At 46.8% G+C, this 17,431-nt stretch overlaps 4 protein-coding genes, 1 long non-coding RNA gene and 2 other non-coding genes across 7 annotated transcripts; 4 read left to right on the forward strand and 3 right to left on the reverse strand.

Annotated features, from left to right (window-relative positions):
• Positions 1 to 144: 144 nt before the first annotated feature.
• LOC100835230 (phosphatidylinositol/phosphatidylcholine transfer protein SFH12) lies at positions 145 to 5,066 on the reverse strand. Its single transcript, XM_003570838.4, has 13 exons — positions 4,926 to 5,066; positions 4,308 to 4,819; positions 3,906 to 4,172; positions 3,659 to 3,736; positions 3,328 to 3,429; positions 3,143 to 3,192; positions 2,892 to 2,988; positions 2,680 to 2,781; positions 2,468 to 2,584; positions 2,167 to 2,278; positions 1,171 to 1,592; positions 1,000 to 1,074; positions 145 to 526 (listed from the first exon to the last, which is right to left on the reverse strand). The coding sequence occupies exons 2-13, from the start codon at positions 4,722 to 4,724 to the stop codon at positions 506 to 508; spliced, it is 1,860 nt and encodes a 619-aa protein (XP_003570886.3). The 5' UTR covers positions 4,725 to 4,819; positions 4,926 to 5,066; the 3' UTR covers positions 145 to 505.
• On the forward strand, positions 1,598 to 3,583 carry LOC112271801. Its single transcript, XR_002965251.1, has 6 exons — positions 1,598 to 2,004; positions 2,152 to 2,313; positions 2,482 to 2,588; positions 2,906 to 3,018; positions 3,096 to 3,204; positions 3,303 to 3,583. It is a non-coding gene; the product is annotated as an uncharacterized LOC112271801 (long non-coding RNA).
• Positions 5,067 to 6,271: 1,205 nt separating the features above from the next.
• Positions 6,272 to 9,453, forward strand: LOC100843181 (proteasome subunit alpha type-1). The gene is made up of 2 exons (XM_003574106.4): positions 6,272 to 6,776; positions 8,736 to 9,453. The coding sequence occupies exons 1-2, from the start codon at positions 6,426 to 6,428 to the stop codon at positions 9,234 to 9,236; spliced, it is 852 nt and encodes a 283-aa protein (XP_003574154.1). The 5' UTR covers positions 6,272 to 6,425; the 3' UTR covers positions 9,237 to 9,453.
• Positions 9,454 to 10,086: 633 nt separating this feature from the next.
• Positions 10,087 to 13,692, forward strand: LOC100835542 (transmembrane protein 53). The gene is made up of 4 exons (XM_010235468.3): positions 10,087 to 10,736; positions 11,787 to 11,889; positions 12,092 to 12,306; positions 13,139 to 13,692. Exons 1-4 carry the CDS (start codon positions 10,165 to 10,167, stop codon positions 13,395 to 13,397), a joined length of 1,149 nt encoding a protein of 382 aa, XP_010233770.1. The 5' UTR covers positions 10,087 to 10,164; the 3' UTR covers positions 13,398 to 13,692.
• Positions 13,693 to 14,300: 608 nt separating this feature from the next.
• On the forward strand, positions 14,301 to 16,868 carry LOC100835851 (phosphopantetheine adenylyltransferase 2). The gene is made up of 6 exons (XM_003570840.4): positions 14,301 to 14,602; positions 14,848 to 14,919; positions 15,702 to 15,761; positions 16,033 to 16,127; positions 16,277 to 16,346; positions 16,454 to 16,868. Exons 1-6 carry the CDS (start codon positions 14,375 to 14,377, stop codon positions 16,604 to 16,606), a joined length of 678 nt encoding a protein of 225 aa, XP_003570888.2. The 5' UTR covers positions 14,301 to 14,374; the 3' UTR covers positions 16,607 to 16,868.
• Positions 16,869 to 17,095: 227 nt separating this feature from the next.
• On the reverse strand, positions 17,096 to 17,199 carry LOC112272096. The gene has a single exon (XR_002965792.1). It is a non-coding gene; the product is annotated as a small nucleolar RNA snoR1 (small nucleolar RNA).
• Positions 17,200 to 17,315: 116 nt separating this feature from the next.
• Positions 17,316 to 17,404, reverse strand: LOC112272095. Its single transcript, XR_002965791.1, has one exon. It is a non-coding gene; the product is annotated as a small nucleolar RNA snoR1 (small nucleolar RNA).
• Between the last annotated feature and the right edge of the window lie 27 nt (positions 17,405 to 17,431).

The following is a 17,431-nucleotide window of genomic DNA, read 5'->3' on the forward strand; positions in this document are numbered from 1 at the left end:
ACAAAGCTCGTCAACGCTATGGTAGTCCTGTTGTATGCTCAGCTCGTCAGCACATGTCTTGATAGCAAAACTGATTGTAGTTGTAGGAGCGGCTGGAAGAGCGAAGTTGGATTATGAGCACATGGTTGCGTGTGCAACCAGATCAATGATCAATTCTAGCCTTTTACTCATATCACATGGTATGTATCCAAGCCCGCATTGAGCAGAGTTTCAAAGGCAAAAAAAAATGGCTTTACAATCTATACAAACACACAAATAAATATGTTTCAACAAGATAGCGGTCAGCATATGTTTGGAACGGCGGGTAAATGTCACACAAAGCAAAGCAGCTGTTCAAATTCCCCGCCCGAATATGGTTGGGGAAACAAAATCCGCGTGTTCCAAAAAATGGTGTGCACTTGGCTCGCCTCGGCGGCTTCCAGATTGAGCATCTCCTTCCTTTCTTTCCACTGCTTCTTTGCTGCTCCAGATTGAATATCTTCGTCGTCGTCTGTCAACCCTTTCTTCACCAACGGAACGGGTTCTGCTGTTGGAGACAAAACTTTAATGAAATCAGCTTGATTTATATAAGAAGACGAGTACATGAAGAAGCAGTAGACACTCAGCCAGGTGAATGAATGAATGAAATAAATGAAATGGAACTAGTACTTCATTTTGATCATCCAAAATTGGTGGAAAATGCAATTCCTCCAACTTACCTCTCTCGCGCACCCTTTCATTTTAATCATCGGTTCCACTTCCCTCCGTTTGAAAATATATATACTCCCTCCGATCCATATTAGTTGTCAAAATATTACATATATCTAGACGTTTTTTAGACATAGATACATTCATATTTGGGCAAATTTGAGACAATTAATATGAATCGGAAGGAGTATTTCTTTTTCTCTAGCCGAGCGCTTAACCAATAATTACTCGATTGATACATTATTTTTGACATAAAATTGGTACCATTGTATTTATTATTCAGTGCAGTGAGTATAGATGTAGGAGCCTTACCATCCCTTTCTTCTTTTTCTTCTTCTCGATGTAGGCCAGCACCTCCTCCTGCTGCCCTTTCGACGTCTCCAGAAGCTGCATGCATTCACAAACACCACTCATCAACATGGCTCTGCCTATCACTTGATGCATGGTTCTAGAACATTCTAGAGGCTAGGCAGGCTTAATTACCTTCTTGGTGGTGTCGAGCTCGGTCTCGAGGGCCTCGAGCCGAGCGGTGGCGGTGGCGAGAAGCTCGGCTTTATCGGCCGGCATCTCGGGGGGGCGGGCACCGATGGCGGCGATCTTCTCCTCGAGGTCGCCGACGCGCTTCACGAGGGCCTCGTACTGCGCCACCGACACGCCCGGGCCGCAATCGCCGCCGCCCCCGCCACCACCGCCGCCGTGCTGCTGGGCCTGGAGGAGCTTGCGGTTCTTGGCCATGGCCTCCATGGTGGCGATGCCCATGGCGGCGTCCATGGCGCGCTTGGGCGCGATCTTGCCGACCCGGAACATGGCCACCACCCCCATCACGAAAGCCATGAACCCCGTCACCACCTGTCGGTCGCCCGCGTCGCCGTGCTTGTACGCGTCCGGCAGCGACGCGTACATATCTGAGTTGACAGGGGTAACACATATTTCTTCAGAAAATCACACAACGTTAACCAACACCACATTTTCTCTACTTCATTCAAAAATTGTCCTTTGGTCAGTGATCTTTACTAATACTCCCTCTGATCCTAAATTCTTAACTCAAATTTGCTCAAATATGGATGTATCTATTCTTAAAAAGCGTCTAGATACATGTAATATTTTGACAACAATTTAGGATCGGAGGGAGTAGTAACTTTTTAAATTTTTTGCCTTTAGTGAGTTCTCAATGCTTCACATATTTTACTGTTTCCTTTTTGCTCTTTGTCAGTCACTCAGTTGCCAATGCTTCACTAATTCATTTTTGCACCTTATTGAGGAGTGTGGTGGCAATATGGTGTCAGCTGTCTCAACTTTTCACAATCTATACTACTAGTAACTTCCTTTTGCCTTTAGTCGGTTCTGAATGCTTCACGAACTCATTTTTCACTGTTTTCTTTTTTTCTTTTGTCAGTTTTCGATACTTTAGTATTTTATCTTTTTTACTGATTTTAAAGAGTGGTGTACTGAGTTTGGGTGAAGGATGCGAGGGTTGACCTCTGGCGAGGGCGAGCTTCTCGGCGCTGACCTCGCCGTTCCAGTTGAAATCCATGTTCTTCTCAAAGAGTTCATCGTAGGGCGCTGAGCTGCCCTCCTTGGCTGCAGGAGCCTGCAAGTTTTAATTCGGAGAAGCAACAAATTGGGGTAAACTAGTTAGTGTACATGCTTTGCCTTTCTGAATTGGAGGTACTATCGAAAATGGTGCCATGTTTACTACTGTAGCAAATCCGACAAACATTAGATGTAGTATTATAGCTAACGAAGTTGTGGCATGTGTTTCATGAAGGATTCATATTACCTTTGTCTCTGCAGTTGCCATCTCATGGAGGGGGGACATCTGCGGGTGTTCGATTTTTTCGCGTGGGACCTTGGGAGAATCGGCCGAGTCACGGTCACGGCGCATCGAATCTTGCTTCTGAGTATGAAATCAATATGCAATGTTCAGAGATGCAAAACATACCAAAATGAAAGGCCATATAATACATGCATATAAGAAAAGTTCCTAACAACCTTGGGGGCCGGTGCGGTGTCATCCTCGGTGATCGTCTTCTCCTCGGCGGCGACAGGGTCCGAGCTGTTCATTCCGCATCTCCCCATGCCACATTGGACCATCTGAAGAGCCAAACCAGAAATGTTCATACTATATGTCTTCACTGACAAATCTGCACTATAGCTAGTATACATTTCCTATTCATCATGAATGAACTCTAATCCTTGAGAACCTTCATGATTTCAGGGTCCTTCCATGGTCCTTTGTCGGATTTCATGCAACCACCGCCTTCACACACGCAGGTGCCCCCGAAGAACTCAGGCAATTCACTGCCGAGCTCCACAAAACAAGAACATAAGGTGAGAGTTCAGAATGCTGCTGATACTAATTGTAAGGCAATCCCATTTGCATTGTCTGTAAAATGTAAGCTCTTCAGAACCAGAAGCTTGAGTTAGAAAAAAAAAGGAAACTTCCTGGACAAACCTGGGATCAATCACTTCCAGAAGCTTGCTCTGGTACTTGTTACCGAGGACCTAAACCAGAAGGTGCGAGTTGCGAAGGGAAATTCAATTAGAAATGTCGATCGGGTATTCAGCAATTAACTCTTGATCAAGTGTATTGATGATCCAAATGGATGATGCAGGAGAAGGAAAGAGGAGACAAGTTACATGGATCTTGGCTGTGGTCTTGGGGTCAAGGAAGGACTTGACAGTGTTCCATAGGAGCCTGAACCCCTGACCGGCGTTAATGATGAACATCCTGCACAGCGTCTGCATTGTCAACTAAAATCATCAGCGCTTTTGTCATTCTGTCAACATTGAACAAATTTTATGTTTTCTGTACACCTAGTAGAGAAATTTTGTTCAGATACAAGTAACATTTGAAAATTGGGTCAGTACAGCATGACAATTCCAGATTTAATTAATACAAATGGAACAATGACATTGTAGTATCGTGCAGCACAATGACATATATATGTGGGCATCTGATGTACTCTACCTCAGGGTAGTTATCCCCATCGACCTTCTGGAGGCGGCTGATGAGATCCCTGGCGGCCTTGTTGAAGTTCTTGTACCCCTGCACGATCACGTCAAACAAACAATATACGCTGCATGAATTTTTGTCTGTTTCTTTCTCAGATAAAAATGGGCAGAGAGAGATGCATCCGATATCCGACGGAGCATGAAAGAAAACAAAATGGCGAGTGGATCGATTGCTTAGTGGAGGGAGGGGTGGGGGTATTTACGACGCCGGAGACGTCGAGGATGGTGGTGCTCTGGTCGACGTGGCGCTTGGCGGCGATGGAGCATGCCGGGAACTTGACGGCGAAGGCGCGCTCGAACTCCCTGACGTGGTACCTGACGTATCGGTCCATGCTGGTGACCTGCAGCAGCTTGGTGGTGTCGATGGCGCCCAGCTTCTCGATGTACACCGGCCGGCCGTCCTTGTCCACCCCGTGGTGCCCCTGCGGGTAGTGCTCCAGCACCGCGTCCATCTCCTCGAACTCGAAATCCTACAACACCCAACCCGGCCGCCGCCATGGATTAATTCCCCGATTCCATTCAAAATTCAAAATCAGGGCCTTGTGGGCAAAAGCGCAAACAGGAAGAAGACGAAGGAAGTGGGGATGAATGAAAGACGAACGAACGTCGATGATGGTGTCGGAGCCGAACTCCTTGCGCCACTGGAGCATGTCGGACCACATCTGCTTGCTCTTGTCGATCTCGAACTTGCGGGCCTTGAGGAAGCGGAGCATCATGTGGTAGTCGTCGTGGCGGGCGGGGAGGAGCTCCTCGAGCACCAGCGTCTGCCGGAACGCGTCCACGGCCGCCATCTCCTCCGCGTCGCGCACGTCCTCGATCGCCACCGACATCACCTTGCTGCTCCGCTGCCGCCCCGACTGCGACGCCCGACGGCTCAGCGAGCTCCGGAGCAGCTTCGACGACGCGCTCATGGCCCGGTGCCGCAGCGACGCCGACGACGCCATGCTCGGCGCCCGCGTCGTCGTCGCCCCAGCCCCCGCCGCCGCCGCGCCGCCGGCGGCCTCATCCCCAGCGGTGCTCATCTATCGGCGCCCGTCGTACCCCGCGCGCGCCTAGGTTTTATTGATTGATTTATTCCTCGATCGATTTCACCGGCCGGCCGGCGAGCGAGCGCCCCCTGCAGCCGCCGCCATTGCCATTGCGACACCGATCGATCAATATTCCTCGATTGTTGGTCGGAGAAGAAGAAGAGAGATCGATCGGGTTATTGATTGATTGCCTACCTGGGAGACGACGGCCTTTGGGGGGATCGGCGGAGAAGAAGGATGGGGAATGGGGAATGATCTCAGAGTTGGTCCTTCCATGCATGGCTCCTCCGGTCCGGCATGGTCTCTCCTCTGTCGCTCGCTCGCGCGGCCTCTGCCCCTCCACTATTTCAGGCACCATGGTAGCTTCACCGTTTTCTAACTTTAACTTTGGGTCCTAACCCGTTTCCTTAATTAATTACTGCCAGGATCAGATAAACACTTCCAATTTAAAGGAATCCATTAATCTCCACGTCAAGGTTTATACTATATCTGATGATCTAACTACAAATTCTCTATAAATGCAGTATATTTATATATTCCCTTCATTCCAAAACATATTCAATGTGCTGCATGCACTGCCCAATTCACCTATGAACTATGAACTTTTTCCACTGTACCTATGAACTCAAACTATTGGGACAAGTTGATGAATATATTTCAACGATCTGCCTCACGTCTGGGCGGCTCCGGGGTCGGAACTATTTTTTATAGGAGTGAAGCGAACTTGAGTCACATCAATGTTCAACTTTACCGAAATATCGCCCATATGATCGACGTATCAACCGCTACCGGAGAAATCATTGTTGCCGAGTGCCACGGTCACTCGCCAAATAACGGTGTTTGCTAAGAATTATTCAGTACATGTAACCAGCTTATGCCGCAATGTCAGCCGATACAAAAAAGTTAAGAGTCTCTTTGGATTGAATGATGTGTACATATAGTACTTTTGAATTGTTTCAATCCTTAGATTCCTTTTCTTTCTATGGAGACCTAAAAAAAGCCTATGGGTTGCATCATCGCTACACCTAGTCCCAATTAAGTTTGCCTTGAATGCATATTCTTTCAACTATAATTCCTGTAAAATTCATACTTCCTCTGTCCAACAAAGGATGTCTCAACTTTGACTAAATTTGAATGCATCTATACACTAAGTCATGTCTAGATACATTTAAAATTTAATAAACATGAGACATTTTCTGTTGGACGGAGGGAGTACAAAACATCTACTAATGACTGTTGTTTTCAAATTCCTGTAGGATTGAAAATGGCGAGACACTTTCATTTTAGTGTGTTTAGGACAACAATTTGCTTCTTTTTTTTAGGGAAAACAATTTGCTTCTACTCCGTATGTTTTTTTGTGCAAGGTGCCTGTTCCGCAAACAGGCCGGTGCGGAGCTACAGGAGGCCCAGTTCGATTAAACATTGACGGCCCAACGGGTTAGCCTTTTCCCAAAAGAGAACTACAGGGGCAAAAGCGTCCAGGAACAGCTCTCACTGACTCGTGGGCCAGAGGGGCTTCCTCTTCCCCTTCTCTCCCCTTGGGGTTGGACTTGGAGCCCAAGAAGAACACCGCACCAACAAAAAGGAAACCGGAGAGGGAGTAGTCGGAGGAAGAGGGGAATCACCACAGACCCAAACCCTACACACCTCGGATCGAATAGCAGGAGGAAGAAGGGAGGAAGAGAAGCTTCGAGGATGTTCCGCAACCAGTACGACACGGACGTGACGACGTGGAGCCCGGCGGGGCGGCTGTTCCAGGTGGAGTACGCCATGGAGGCCGTCAAGCAGGGCTCCGCCTGCGTCGGCCTCCGCTCCGCCACCCACGCCGTGCTCGCCGCCGCCAACAAGTCCGCCAACGAGCTCTCCTCACACCAGCGGAAGGTCTTCCGCGTCGCCGACCACGCAGGGGTCGCCCTCGCGGGCCTCACCGCCGACGGCCGCGTCCTCTCCAGGTTCCTCCGCTCCGAGTGCATCAACCACGCCTTCGTCTACGACGCGCCCCTCCCCGTCTCCAGGCTCGCGCTCCGCCTCGCCGACAAGGCGCAGGTTTCCCCCTCTACTCGCGATCCCCTTTGTTTTTAATTTTCTTTTGTGCGTCTCGATCTGCTCGCGTGCTTAGTGTTTCCTGGTGGAGGGATCAGATCTGGAGCGGGGGATGCGGTTCCGTGGTTAGGACGGCAATTTATGCTAGGATTTTGGGTGGTAATTAGGGTTTTGATGGATGATGTCGTGGGGAGCACACACCAATGGTAAAAAAAAAATCTAGAATTTGAACAATTTGGCGATTGGTACGGATCAGGATCCGGCCTCAGCGTGAAGCTTTTCCCTCTGATTTGTGATTGCAATTTAGCTGCGTGGAGTGCTGTGCTAGATTACTCTATAGGATTGTAGTATTGTGCAGCAACTGAGAACTGTCGCGGTATCAGAGTTCCCTCTGATGAGTCGTCACTATTTTACTGAAAGACGTGGTCTAAAAGGTTTAGAGTTCTCCCCATGTTCATATGATTCTCAAGTATTAGCATGCTCTTGTGATTTTCAGTTGTACATGTTTTCATAAAGGCAGCCTTATGTGTATTTAGATTTTACTGGTATAAAGTATCTAAAATGTTTGTGTCAACCAGTTGTGACTACTGTTATGTCTAAAGCATGTAGTGTTATTAGGCTTTGCAAGTGAAGTTTGTTGAATTTGCTTCATTCAAATGGTCGTACTGCGCTGCACTTGAATTTGGGGCAGTTAGTATGGGAAGAAAAAAAACTTTTAGACATGATTGAAGACCAACCTGGATCGATTTCAAGGTGTGTTTTGTTCATCCGGTCCTTGCAGCATACATAGACACTTCTATAATTCAACTACTCGGTAGGTAAAATTACAAAATAAGCAGATATGGTTACAAAGAGAGGAAGCTTGGGTCTGTTAGTTCTAGATCGATTGGAACAATCAATGGTCTGTCTTGTGGTTTCATTCTCAAAGCCACTACTTAGCCACAAGTAGATTCTAAAATTGGGTTTGCGTGGAAGTTATTTACAATTTGAGTTACCTATCCCGTGTCACTCCTCAAGTTATCGTTCTCAAATTATATGCCGTGTGTCATAAAGTTTGTTATACATTCAGTGCTACTGGTATGACACATAACTGGCAATCTGATTGCTAATGACCATGCTTTCTTTTTCCTATGTTCGGCTGTCGTTCCCCTTTTCCCTTAGTTACTGTATCCATGTGTATAGATGATAAACTACACGCGAATTGATTTTTGACAAGTTTATCTTAGTTTCCCTCTTTAGCATATGGTTACTCGTAGATTATTCACTTATTATCAGACATTTGCCATCACAATAAGAATGCATGACTGTATCATGTAACCTTCTAAAAGGAAATAGGACCAACTGATACAGCAGAAGACCTTATAGATCTAGTATCATCCATATGTAGGATCTGTTCTCCGTGATGAGCAAATTGCCTACCTGCTCATTCTTTTCGTTATTTTAGCTTATAGCAAATATCTAAAAGTGCCTCAACATCTAGCTTACAGACTAGACACTTGCAGAAGCAGATATTTAGATAACCAAGTAGCAACTTCATTCTCATGTTTTCTGGCAAGCATACTTCTGTCCTAAACGTTCCTATTGTCTGCCATGTAGAATTTACTTGCTTTTCCCCTCTAAAGCGAAAACAAAATGTATCATTAACATGATCATTAGTAGAAACACATTATTGATGCGAACTATTTGGTTTCTTGCTCGTGCTTAAAACCATTTAGTCTTTTCTACCGGAAGGTCAAGTTACGCTAGTGATATATTTACACTTCATAGCAGCACTGATAATCTCAGTTTGTACTGTATCTATTGCTCATGCCTCATCCTTGAGACCATATCCGAGTGGAGGCATCTAGTTTTCCATAGTATGGTGTGCACCCTCAATAGCAACTTCATTGTCTTGATAACTAGGCATTTCTCTTCCCATCTTCTGGTGGATAAGGTATTTATGTTGCATTTCTTACATTGCAGGTTTGCACACAGCGTTCATGGAAGAGGCCCTATGGTGTAGGCCTCCTTGTTGCTGGACTAGATGAGTCTGGAGCTCATCTCTACTACAACTGCCCCAGCGGGAATTACTTTGAATACCAGGCATTTGCCATTGGCTCTCGCTCCCAGGCAGCAAAGACCTACCTCGAACGCAGATTCGAGAAATTCAACGACTACACCCCGGACCAGCTCATCAGAGACGCCCTCTCAGCCATAAAGGAGACCCTCCAAGGTGAGAAGCTGACCAGCTCCAACTGCACCATCTCTATTGTCGGCAGAAAGGACGATGGCACCGTCGAGCCCTTCTCGGTGATCGACGCCAAGAGGATCCAGGAGATTATTGACTCGATGGAGGCCGCCGACGAGGTGCCACCGGCCGATGCGCCGGCTGAATCGAGCTCGATGCAGGAGGGGGATGACACGGGCGCTGCAGGCGCTGATCCCGCGGCCCCGGCTGATGCCCCGGCACCGATGGACATCTAGGCCTTTCTCCTTCTCTGTTGCGCGTTCAGAATTTCCTCAAAGAACTAGACTGTTGTTTTTAGAAAAGCCGCGACTCCTGTGTACTGTTTGTGCCTCTACAGTCTGGTGGTGCTTATCCTTTAACTGATTGTTTATCATGTGATGATTGCGAACAGAATTCGTTTGGTTACCATGAGGACAGGTTACGTTTATATTCACAAGATCCCTTTATCCTCTTTGGGAGCGTGTTTGATAAAATCTTCACATTGGTTGATATTCCCTCCGTCCCAAATCTATATAAATCCATATCACTTATTTTGGGCCTGACGGAGCACAAGAATCGTACTGTACAACCGTTCGATTTGTCTCTGTAATATTGCACCCTGTCCGTGGAAATGACCGTCTCTCGCACGGTCCACGGTAGCTAACAGTCTTTTTTTCTTTTCTTTCGCCCACCGATATAAGCTGGCAAAATTATTTGTAGGATTTTGTAGCACGATTCCTCCCGTACATGGACCACGATCATTTTGTCAACAGAAGCAGAAAAGAGCTTCTTGACGAATTTTTGTTTTTGTAGAGGGAATGCCATTTCGGGGCAAACATCTCACGTTTCCACAGTCCAGGACGAGGAATGCTTTTATGGGCAGATTTACTACCCACCCGGCTAACAACAGTACAGTTTTCCGTGGACCGTGGCCCATGTGCGCCCCATCACTCCCCCCTGCCCAGCGCACCAGCGAACGAAAGTCCACTCCCAGTGACATGGAGGGCCCAAGGTTCGACAGCGGCCCCACGCGTCAGTGCTATGCACTCCTAGCTGTGAGGAGAAATGCGCGTGCCATTATTAAGCCGTCCGCTCGTGCTCTCTTCTTCCCCCATCGTCTGTTCGTCACCTCCTCCTCTGTCTGACGCAGCAGGGCGGCGCCGGCGCGCCAGCCAGCCAAAGGCCATGGCGATGGCGGCCTGCTCCGTCCGCCTCCTCGCCGCCGCCGCCGCGCACCGCAGCACCAGCGCCGCCGCGGTCCGCCAGACGCGACGTCGACCCGTCGCGTGCTCCTCCCTCTCGTTCCCGCCCGGTGGCCGTGGCCCGTCCTCCTCTATCCGCGCCAGCTTCTCCTCCATCTCCCTCCCCTCCTCCGCGCCCTTCTTCAACCTCCTCCCGCCAGACTCCGACCCCTTCATCCAGTGGGACCCGCCGCCGCCGCAGGACGCGTCCATTCACTCCGGCTCCGGCGGCGTCGGCGGCGGCCGAGGGGACGAGGAGGGATCCACGCTGGTGGTTCTGCTGGGCTGGCTGGGCGCGCGGCAGAAGCACCTGCGGCGGTACGCGGACCTGTACCGCGGGCGCGGGGTCGGGTCCGTGCGGTTCGTGGTGCCCGTGCGCGAGCTCGTCGGGCTCGACCTCGGCCGCCGCGTCGAGCGCAGGGTCGCCGACCTCGCCGCCGAGATCGCCGCCTGGTGCGACGCCGACCGCCGCCGCACGCTCCTCTTCCACACCTTCAGCAACACCGGCTGGCTCGCGTACGTACGGGGACGGCCCCCAATCCCATTAATTCCGTCTACTCTTTTTTACTAAATCCGGATATAGCAAGTTGATAACGAACGCATTGTAGCTAGGCACCGTATGCACCACGGATTGGTCCCTTGATTCCACACTGACGTGGTGGTGCTTGCACTAGGTGTTGCTTGGTGCAGCATGTTTTTATTGTGGCGATTTGGTTAACTCGCTAACACGATGTTGGTGGGTAAAACGTGCTTGTTTGATTGAGTAGGCGTGCCATTACCGAAGAGATCTCGAGTTAGGCAACTTAAGGAGGCGAGGAGCATCTTTTGTCCGTGCAAGCTGTTGCTGGTTGGGGAAACCAGAGGGTTGTGCTCGCGTGCTCTGGGGAACTCTGTTTTTGTCTGATTGTCTTTTAGGTCTAATAATTGTCTTGTGGTTCTCCATTGTATGTGTTTTTCCACCACCTAGTTATCAACATCTAGGAGAAATGGAGAAAGTGAACATAAATAGTTGAATTCAGGGTATTTCTTGAAGAACGCATCACAAATGCCTGCAATTAAAGAGTGGAGAGATAGCTTAATTTAACTCTTTCATAAAGAAAAAAAAGGAACGCATCATACATGCCCCTGTTGATATTTTGATGAGTAGGTTGAATAAACAGACGAGGAGAGAACGCCATGGTTATTGTGTTATGTCTTGATATGTCTTGAGTCACCATTGTTTCCTTACAGTGATCGGGTCTGGAGCAGGAGTGCTGTTGTTACTGACATATATAGTGCTGAACTTTATGTCTGATTTGGTTAATTTTGGTCTGTTTGGTACCACCTAATTGAGAAAGTGCTTAGCCAACGGAGTTCATTTTTTGGTATTGTAAACCTAGCTTCATGTCCAATATTTTCAAGTGAAAATATGCGCCATTTAGATAAAGATACTTTTAAATTTCCATTTTACTCAAAACTTGACTGGAAGTGGAGGCTTGGAGCTGTGGTTATAATCAGTATCTTTATTCTGATGTGCATTGCTTTAATTTAGTGTCTATAGGGCTAATGCTTTTAATTTCTTCCCAGTTACGGTGCAGTACTTGAGAATCTACAATCAAGGGCTGATATAATTGAGAGGATAAGGGGATGCATTGTAGACTCTGCACCAGTTCTAGAGATAAGACCGGAGGTTTGTTAATGTTATTTTGTTGAGCATGTGAATTCCGTACACATGAAATAAGATGTTAACTGATACTTGTAAATGCCGCAATTCCCTTCTTCCATTTTACTCATGGGGCATTTCAGTGTGGCAATCTGTTTTTGTTTGTACTTAGTTTCCCATGCAAATAAACATGTATACTTGGAGTTTCTCATACGTACTCTAAATTCAGGTCTGGGCTGCTGGGTTCTCTGCTGCCATGCTGAAGAAAAGCAGTTCTTTGACAGGACCTTCATCTGACTTTCTTGATGGATCTACTTTGAATGGTGCCTTGAACAAAGTGAATTCTGTCTCTGAGTTGACGAGACCATCATGGGGTGAAACTTTTCTTCTGTCAACTCTACAGAAGTTCTTTGAGATTGTCCTTCACCTACCTGACGTAAACCAGTAAGTCCATTCACTATTTTAATTATTGGTCTGGTTACATGGCATTGACAGCTCATGTCTTTCTGCACAAAAAAGACAGCTCATGTCTTTCCACATAGTAAAATCAGCCCAGGTATATGCCTTGAAATAACATTACCATGATTATTTTGTTTAGCTGTAACATGTTACTGCTCTTTTTCACAGCGCTATCTATATAAAAATCATAAAGAAAATGCAGTAGCATATTCAGTGTAATAAAACTAAGGCTATGCTTGCCTCTTACCAAGTATGTTTCCGTGCATCCTGAAACTTGGGTTATCCACAGGACAATAGTGTAATAACACTATTGTGACCCTCTGTTCTGGAACCTGCTTGCTCCATTTATCCAATAACATCTGTAGGGTCCAGAGTCATCATTAGGTTAGGCCCAATTCATATCTCAAAGAACTCATGTAATATTTCAATTTCTTTGCTATTTTCTTCTCCTTTTCCTGCATGGTCCTGGAGGCTTGTATTAGATCGTAGATTATATCTAGAATTTGTAATAAAGACTTGCTTTTGGGCTGGTACATAGAACATGCTTTGAACTTGATATATTGATGTTGTGTGACTGCTTCTTCTTAATTCTTATCCTGAGAATTATCCATGGTATAGCTCATGATGACCGTGAGTAACCATGTCTCATTCTTTCGAGCCTCATGCTGTTATTTTTCTCTCCCTCTCTGTCTTAGTCAGTGCATCGTTGATCCAGCAAACACCTACAATTTCCAAAGCACACTGACCACACAAATGCATCTGATGGGCCCACTGTTTCCTGACATTCTTCCTGCCCCTTCTCTGATCATGCCCACAGGAGACTACGCAAGGTCCTCGCTGTCCTCTCGGAGAAGCAGCCGTCCTGCCCCCAGTTCTACCTGTACAGCTCGGCCGACAGGGTGATACCGGCAGAATGCGTGGAGAGCTTCATCGGCATGCAGAGATCGCGGGGGCTGAGCGTCTCCGCCTACGACTTCGTCTCCTCGCCTCACGTGGACCACTACCGGAGCTTCCCGCACCTCTACTCCGCCAAGATCGACGAGTTCCTCAAGATCTGCTCCCCAGCTAGGGTATGACCGACAATGACGACGACACGGTGATAGTGATTTATCTTTTCGCTAACAAGGTGGTTGAGCATTTTCTTGGAAGGGAGTTGTAGTCTGGTTGTATTTTTTTGAACGTCATGTATGTTCTTTAGGGGGGGCGCATATGATGCAGTAAGATGGTTATATATTTGGGTGTTTGAAGAATGAAGAGTGCGGAAATAGCCAGAGGTTCCATGTGAGCTTCATCTGTTTGAATCCAAGCAACTCTTGATGGCATCCTGATTCCTGAACGATTGATTATATTAGTACCCATTTCTTATTCTTACAGCTGGGTCACTGCGTGAGCACATGCTAAGCGCTTGGTGAACCTGATTCGTTACCAACTTACTGCTCCCACCATTCCTTTGGAACAAATATATACTGGTGCTCTTATGAACTCCGTCATGAGTGTCTACGAATACTACTTCATACGGAGTACATGTTTGTATAGTATTTTTTTATAAACTTAATCAAACCTAAAGAAATTTGATTCAGAATAAAGTTAAAACATCTTATTCCCTCTGTTTCTTAAATTAAGCCCTGTATTGTTTCGTTTGACCGAGCCTTTGACCAAAAAATAGACTATTACTAATATATAATTTTCTGAAATAAAATTGATATCATCGTATTCGTATTCAAAAGTACTCCGTGCTTGTTTATAGTTATGATTTGTATCACAAAATCACACGTCGACGGAGTAATGCTCGGTCAAAAAAATACATACTAATTTAACGAGCGGAGGGAGTATATTATTATATCATCGATAGGCGTGGCAGTAATTTTTCCGAAAATATAAATTCTAGTCTGACATGATGGGCCCACGGCACTTCCAACCCCAGTCTGTCAGTTGGTCAGTCAACCGGTCAAAGGAGCGGGATGACATATAAAATGCTGCGCTGCTCCCTCCCACGCCGCACCGCACACGCGAATTTGATCCCCCTTTTCTCTCCCCCGCTTCCTCCGTCGGTATGGTGGCCGCCATGGAGGACGAAGCCTCCAAAGCAGCAGCAGGAGCACACGAGCCCGTCGCCGTCGTGGACGACGAGGTAGCCGCGCCCAAGGTGGTAGAAGAAGCCGTCTCGGGCTCCGGCTCCGGCGAGCCCGACCAGGCGAGAACGCCGCCGTCCCGTTACGCGGCCGTGGTTATCGGCGGCACCTTCGACCGCCTCCACCGCGGCCACCACCTCTTCCTCAAGGTCTTCCGCCGCCACCTCCCCCTCCATCATCTCGGCCGCTCTTCTTCTCCCTCTCTCTCTCGCTCTAGCATCAGAATCCGATTCGATCGTCCGATCGATCGGAGCAACTGTAGTTTTGGTTTCAAAATTTCAAATTAATCCCTCTTCCCCGGATCGCATGCCTTTTTTTTTTCTCTCGTGAATCCTCCGTCCGTCGTCCTGTGAACTAATTAATTACTGTAACTTCGTGCGATGCGATGCGACAGGCGGCGGCGGAGCTGGCGAGGGAGAGGATCGTCATCGGCGTCTGCGACGGCCCCATGCTGTCCAAGAAAAAGGTACCACTACTAATTCTTCCTTTTCCTCCTTTCTCAAATGAACTTCCAAATTAGTTCTGCAGCACTTGCTTCCACTCCACTCGTAACCAAATAAACTCTGATGGAGATCGTGTACTACTCGTAGTAGCTACTGACGATCGATCGATGCCGATGCGGCATCAATTTTAAATTAAGTTCTGGGCACGAGACGTCTCAACTCTCCTATTACTTGCCAACTATAGCTGATCGATGCTGCATACGCAACATCTCCATGTCATGTCTCGTTGGGCGCACGAAATTTACTCAAGATTAATGTCTGGGTGCTCAACGTCCAAATGCCACAGAACTTGCCTTTTGTTTAGATCTCTGTGCTATCTGCATGAAGATCCACGTCGTCGGCATCAAATGCACAAGCACATGTCAACATCAAAAGCATAAGCACGTCGTTGTCAAATAAAGAAATGGTGTATAGGTGGGTGAGCAGTACCGTTAGCAACCGATCTTCACTTCTATGATCACAACCTCGCAACTACTGTAGCGGAGTGTATACATACAAGTTCATTGAATGTGGACAGGGGTTCAACACCCTCACGGGCATGCACCTGACACAACTTTGGTAGGAGCAAGGGGTTAATCAACCATTACTTTGAATTGCATATATTCCCTTGAAAGCATGCTTGTGGAGCTGCCTATGGCCACGGCATGTCGCTTTTTCTCTCTCTCTCTCTCTTTCATCACGAGTGTATGCCGCCTAATACATGTGATGGGCATCTTTAATCTGCTATTGATTATTCGTGTTGCAGTATGCTTACCTCATACAACCAATCGAGAAGAGGATGGAAAATGTCAAGGATTATATTAAGGTATCCCCCACCTTGGTTCTCAACTTCCCATGTTTTACAAAGCAAGATTCTGTACGTAATTTCCTGATGTAGATCAGCAAACATAAACATCAGTAGCTGCTAAATACCATCAGCTCTCCACATAGAGCTTAATACACCTAGCTATAGCATCTGACAATTACTTGTGCACTGCCACTTGGACCATTTTGAATTTTCAGTCAGTAATGCAAGCCTAACCTTGAGGTTCTGATGTGATCTTTGCTTTCGTGCACCTTTTATTTCCATTTTCCAGTCCATCAAGCCTGACCTGGAAGTCCATGTCGAGCCAATCACGGACCCTTATGGCCCCTCCATTGTTGATGCAGCTCTGGACGCAATCATTGTCAGGTCAGCCTTCACATTATTTCAGGCTCAAGTCTCGTTTTAACGAATCTTCAGTAGGAAAGTTTTGGCCAGGCGCCATGAAAAAACTGTTTACATTATATATCTTCTCCTTTGCCGAAATCTTGAATCCGATGTTTACTTGCATGAAGCAGCAAGGAGACACTGCCAGGAGGGTTTGCTGTAAACAGGAAGAGGGCAGAGAGAGGCCTCACACAACTGCAGGTTTGGTTGCAAGATCATAACCTGCTTTTTTCTTGCATATTTAGTAAGATCATAAACTTAAAGTGTTCAGCTTCTTGCATCTTTTGTTTCTGTTCCAAATCGTGAAGATTGAAGTGGTGGAACTGGTGCCAGAGAAGTCTACAGGGGACAAGATCAGCTCCACAACATTCAGAAAGATTGAAGCTGAGAAGCAACAGCTGCAACGAATGCAGGATCAGCAGCAGCAAGACCAAACGTTTCAGTTCGAGTGCGATACCTAGCCAACCTCCTCATGTGGACAACTGAATTTCAGTGGGCAGAAAAATGCGTTGTAAATTTTTCCGTATACAGGATTTCTTATACTTCACATACAAAAAAGGATCAGCAGAAGAAAACTGCAGCCACTATTGTAAAAATGGCTACAAACTACAAAAGGATTACAGATTTTTTCCAACATCGATACGCCATGCATATGCTGTAATCATTACAGGATTTCCTAATTGCGAACATACAAAGGGCCACCGAATTTGGCTCCTGCTCAAACATCCTTGCATCAGGCTTCACTTATACTGAGGAAAGTTATTTGTACAATGGGCATTTGTCCGTAGAAGCACAGGTCATGCATATTCATGGTGTTGTTCTCATTCAGAAAAATGAAAGCATACAGTGATTGTCATATGCAGAGGTAATTTTGATAAGAAATCAAATTAAGCGCAGAGGGAATTTTGATAGCAAATCAAATTAAGTGCAGAGGGAGTTTGAAATTTGAGAGCTCAGACATTTGCTTGCTCTGCTCAGCGAAGAGCACTTCTCAAAAGAGAGGCGCGCTTCTCATACAAGAGGTGTCAGAAAGAAAGCAATGCTCATCATAGCTGTTCATGTTATTGAACAGACAACACAGACACTTCCGTGAAAAAAAAAATTCGTCAAAAAACACAAAGACACAAAAATTTACTACTGGTAAAAATCAAAGGCAAGGATCAAAAGGTGAGCTCAGAGGGTTGCTTGATCTGCTCATGGAAGGGACAAGTCCCTTCTCATACAAGAGGTGTCAGAAGTAAGCAATGCTCATCACGGCCAGCCCCTTCTAACATAACAAAAACAGT

This window comes from Brachypodium distachyon, chromosome 3 (assembly GCF_000005505.3).
Source record: "Brachypodium distachyon strain Bd21 chromosome 3, Brachypodium_distachyon_v3.0, whole genome shotgun sequence".
NCBI classification, from domain to species: Eukaryota; Viridiplantae; Streptophyta; class Magnoliopsida; order Poales; family Poaceae; genus Brachypodium; species Brachypodium distachyon.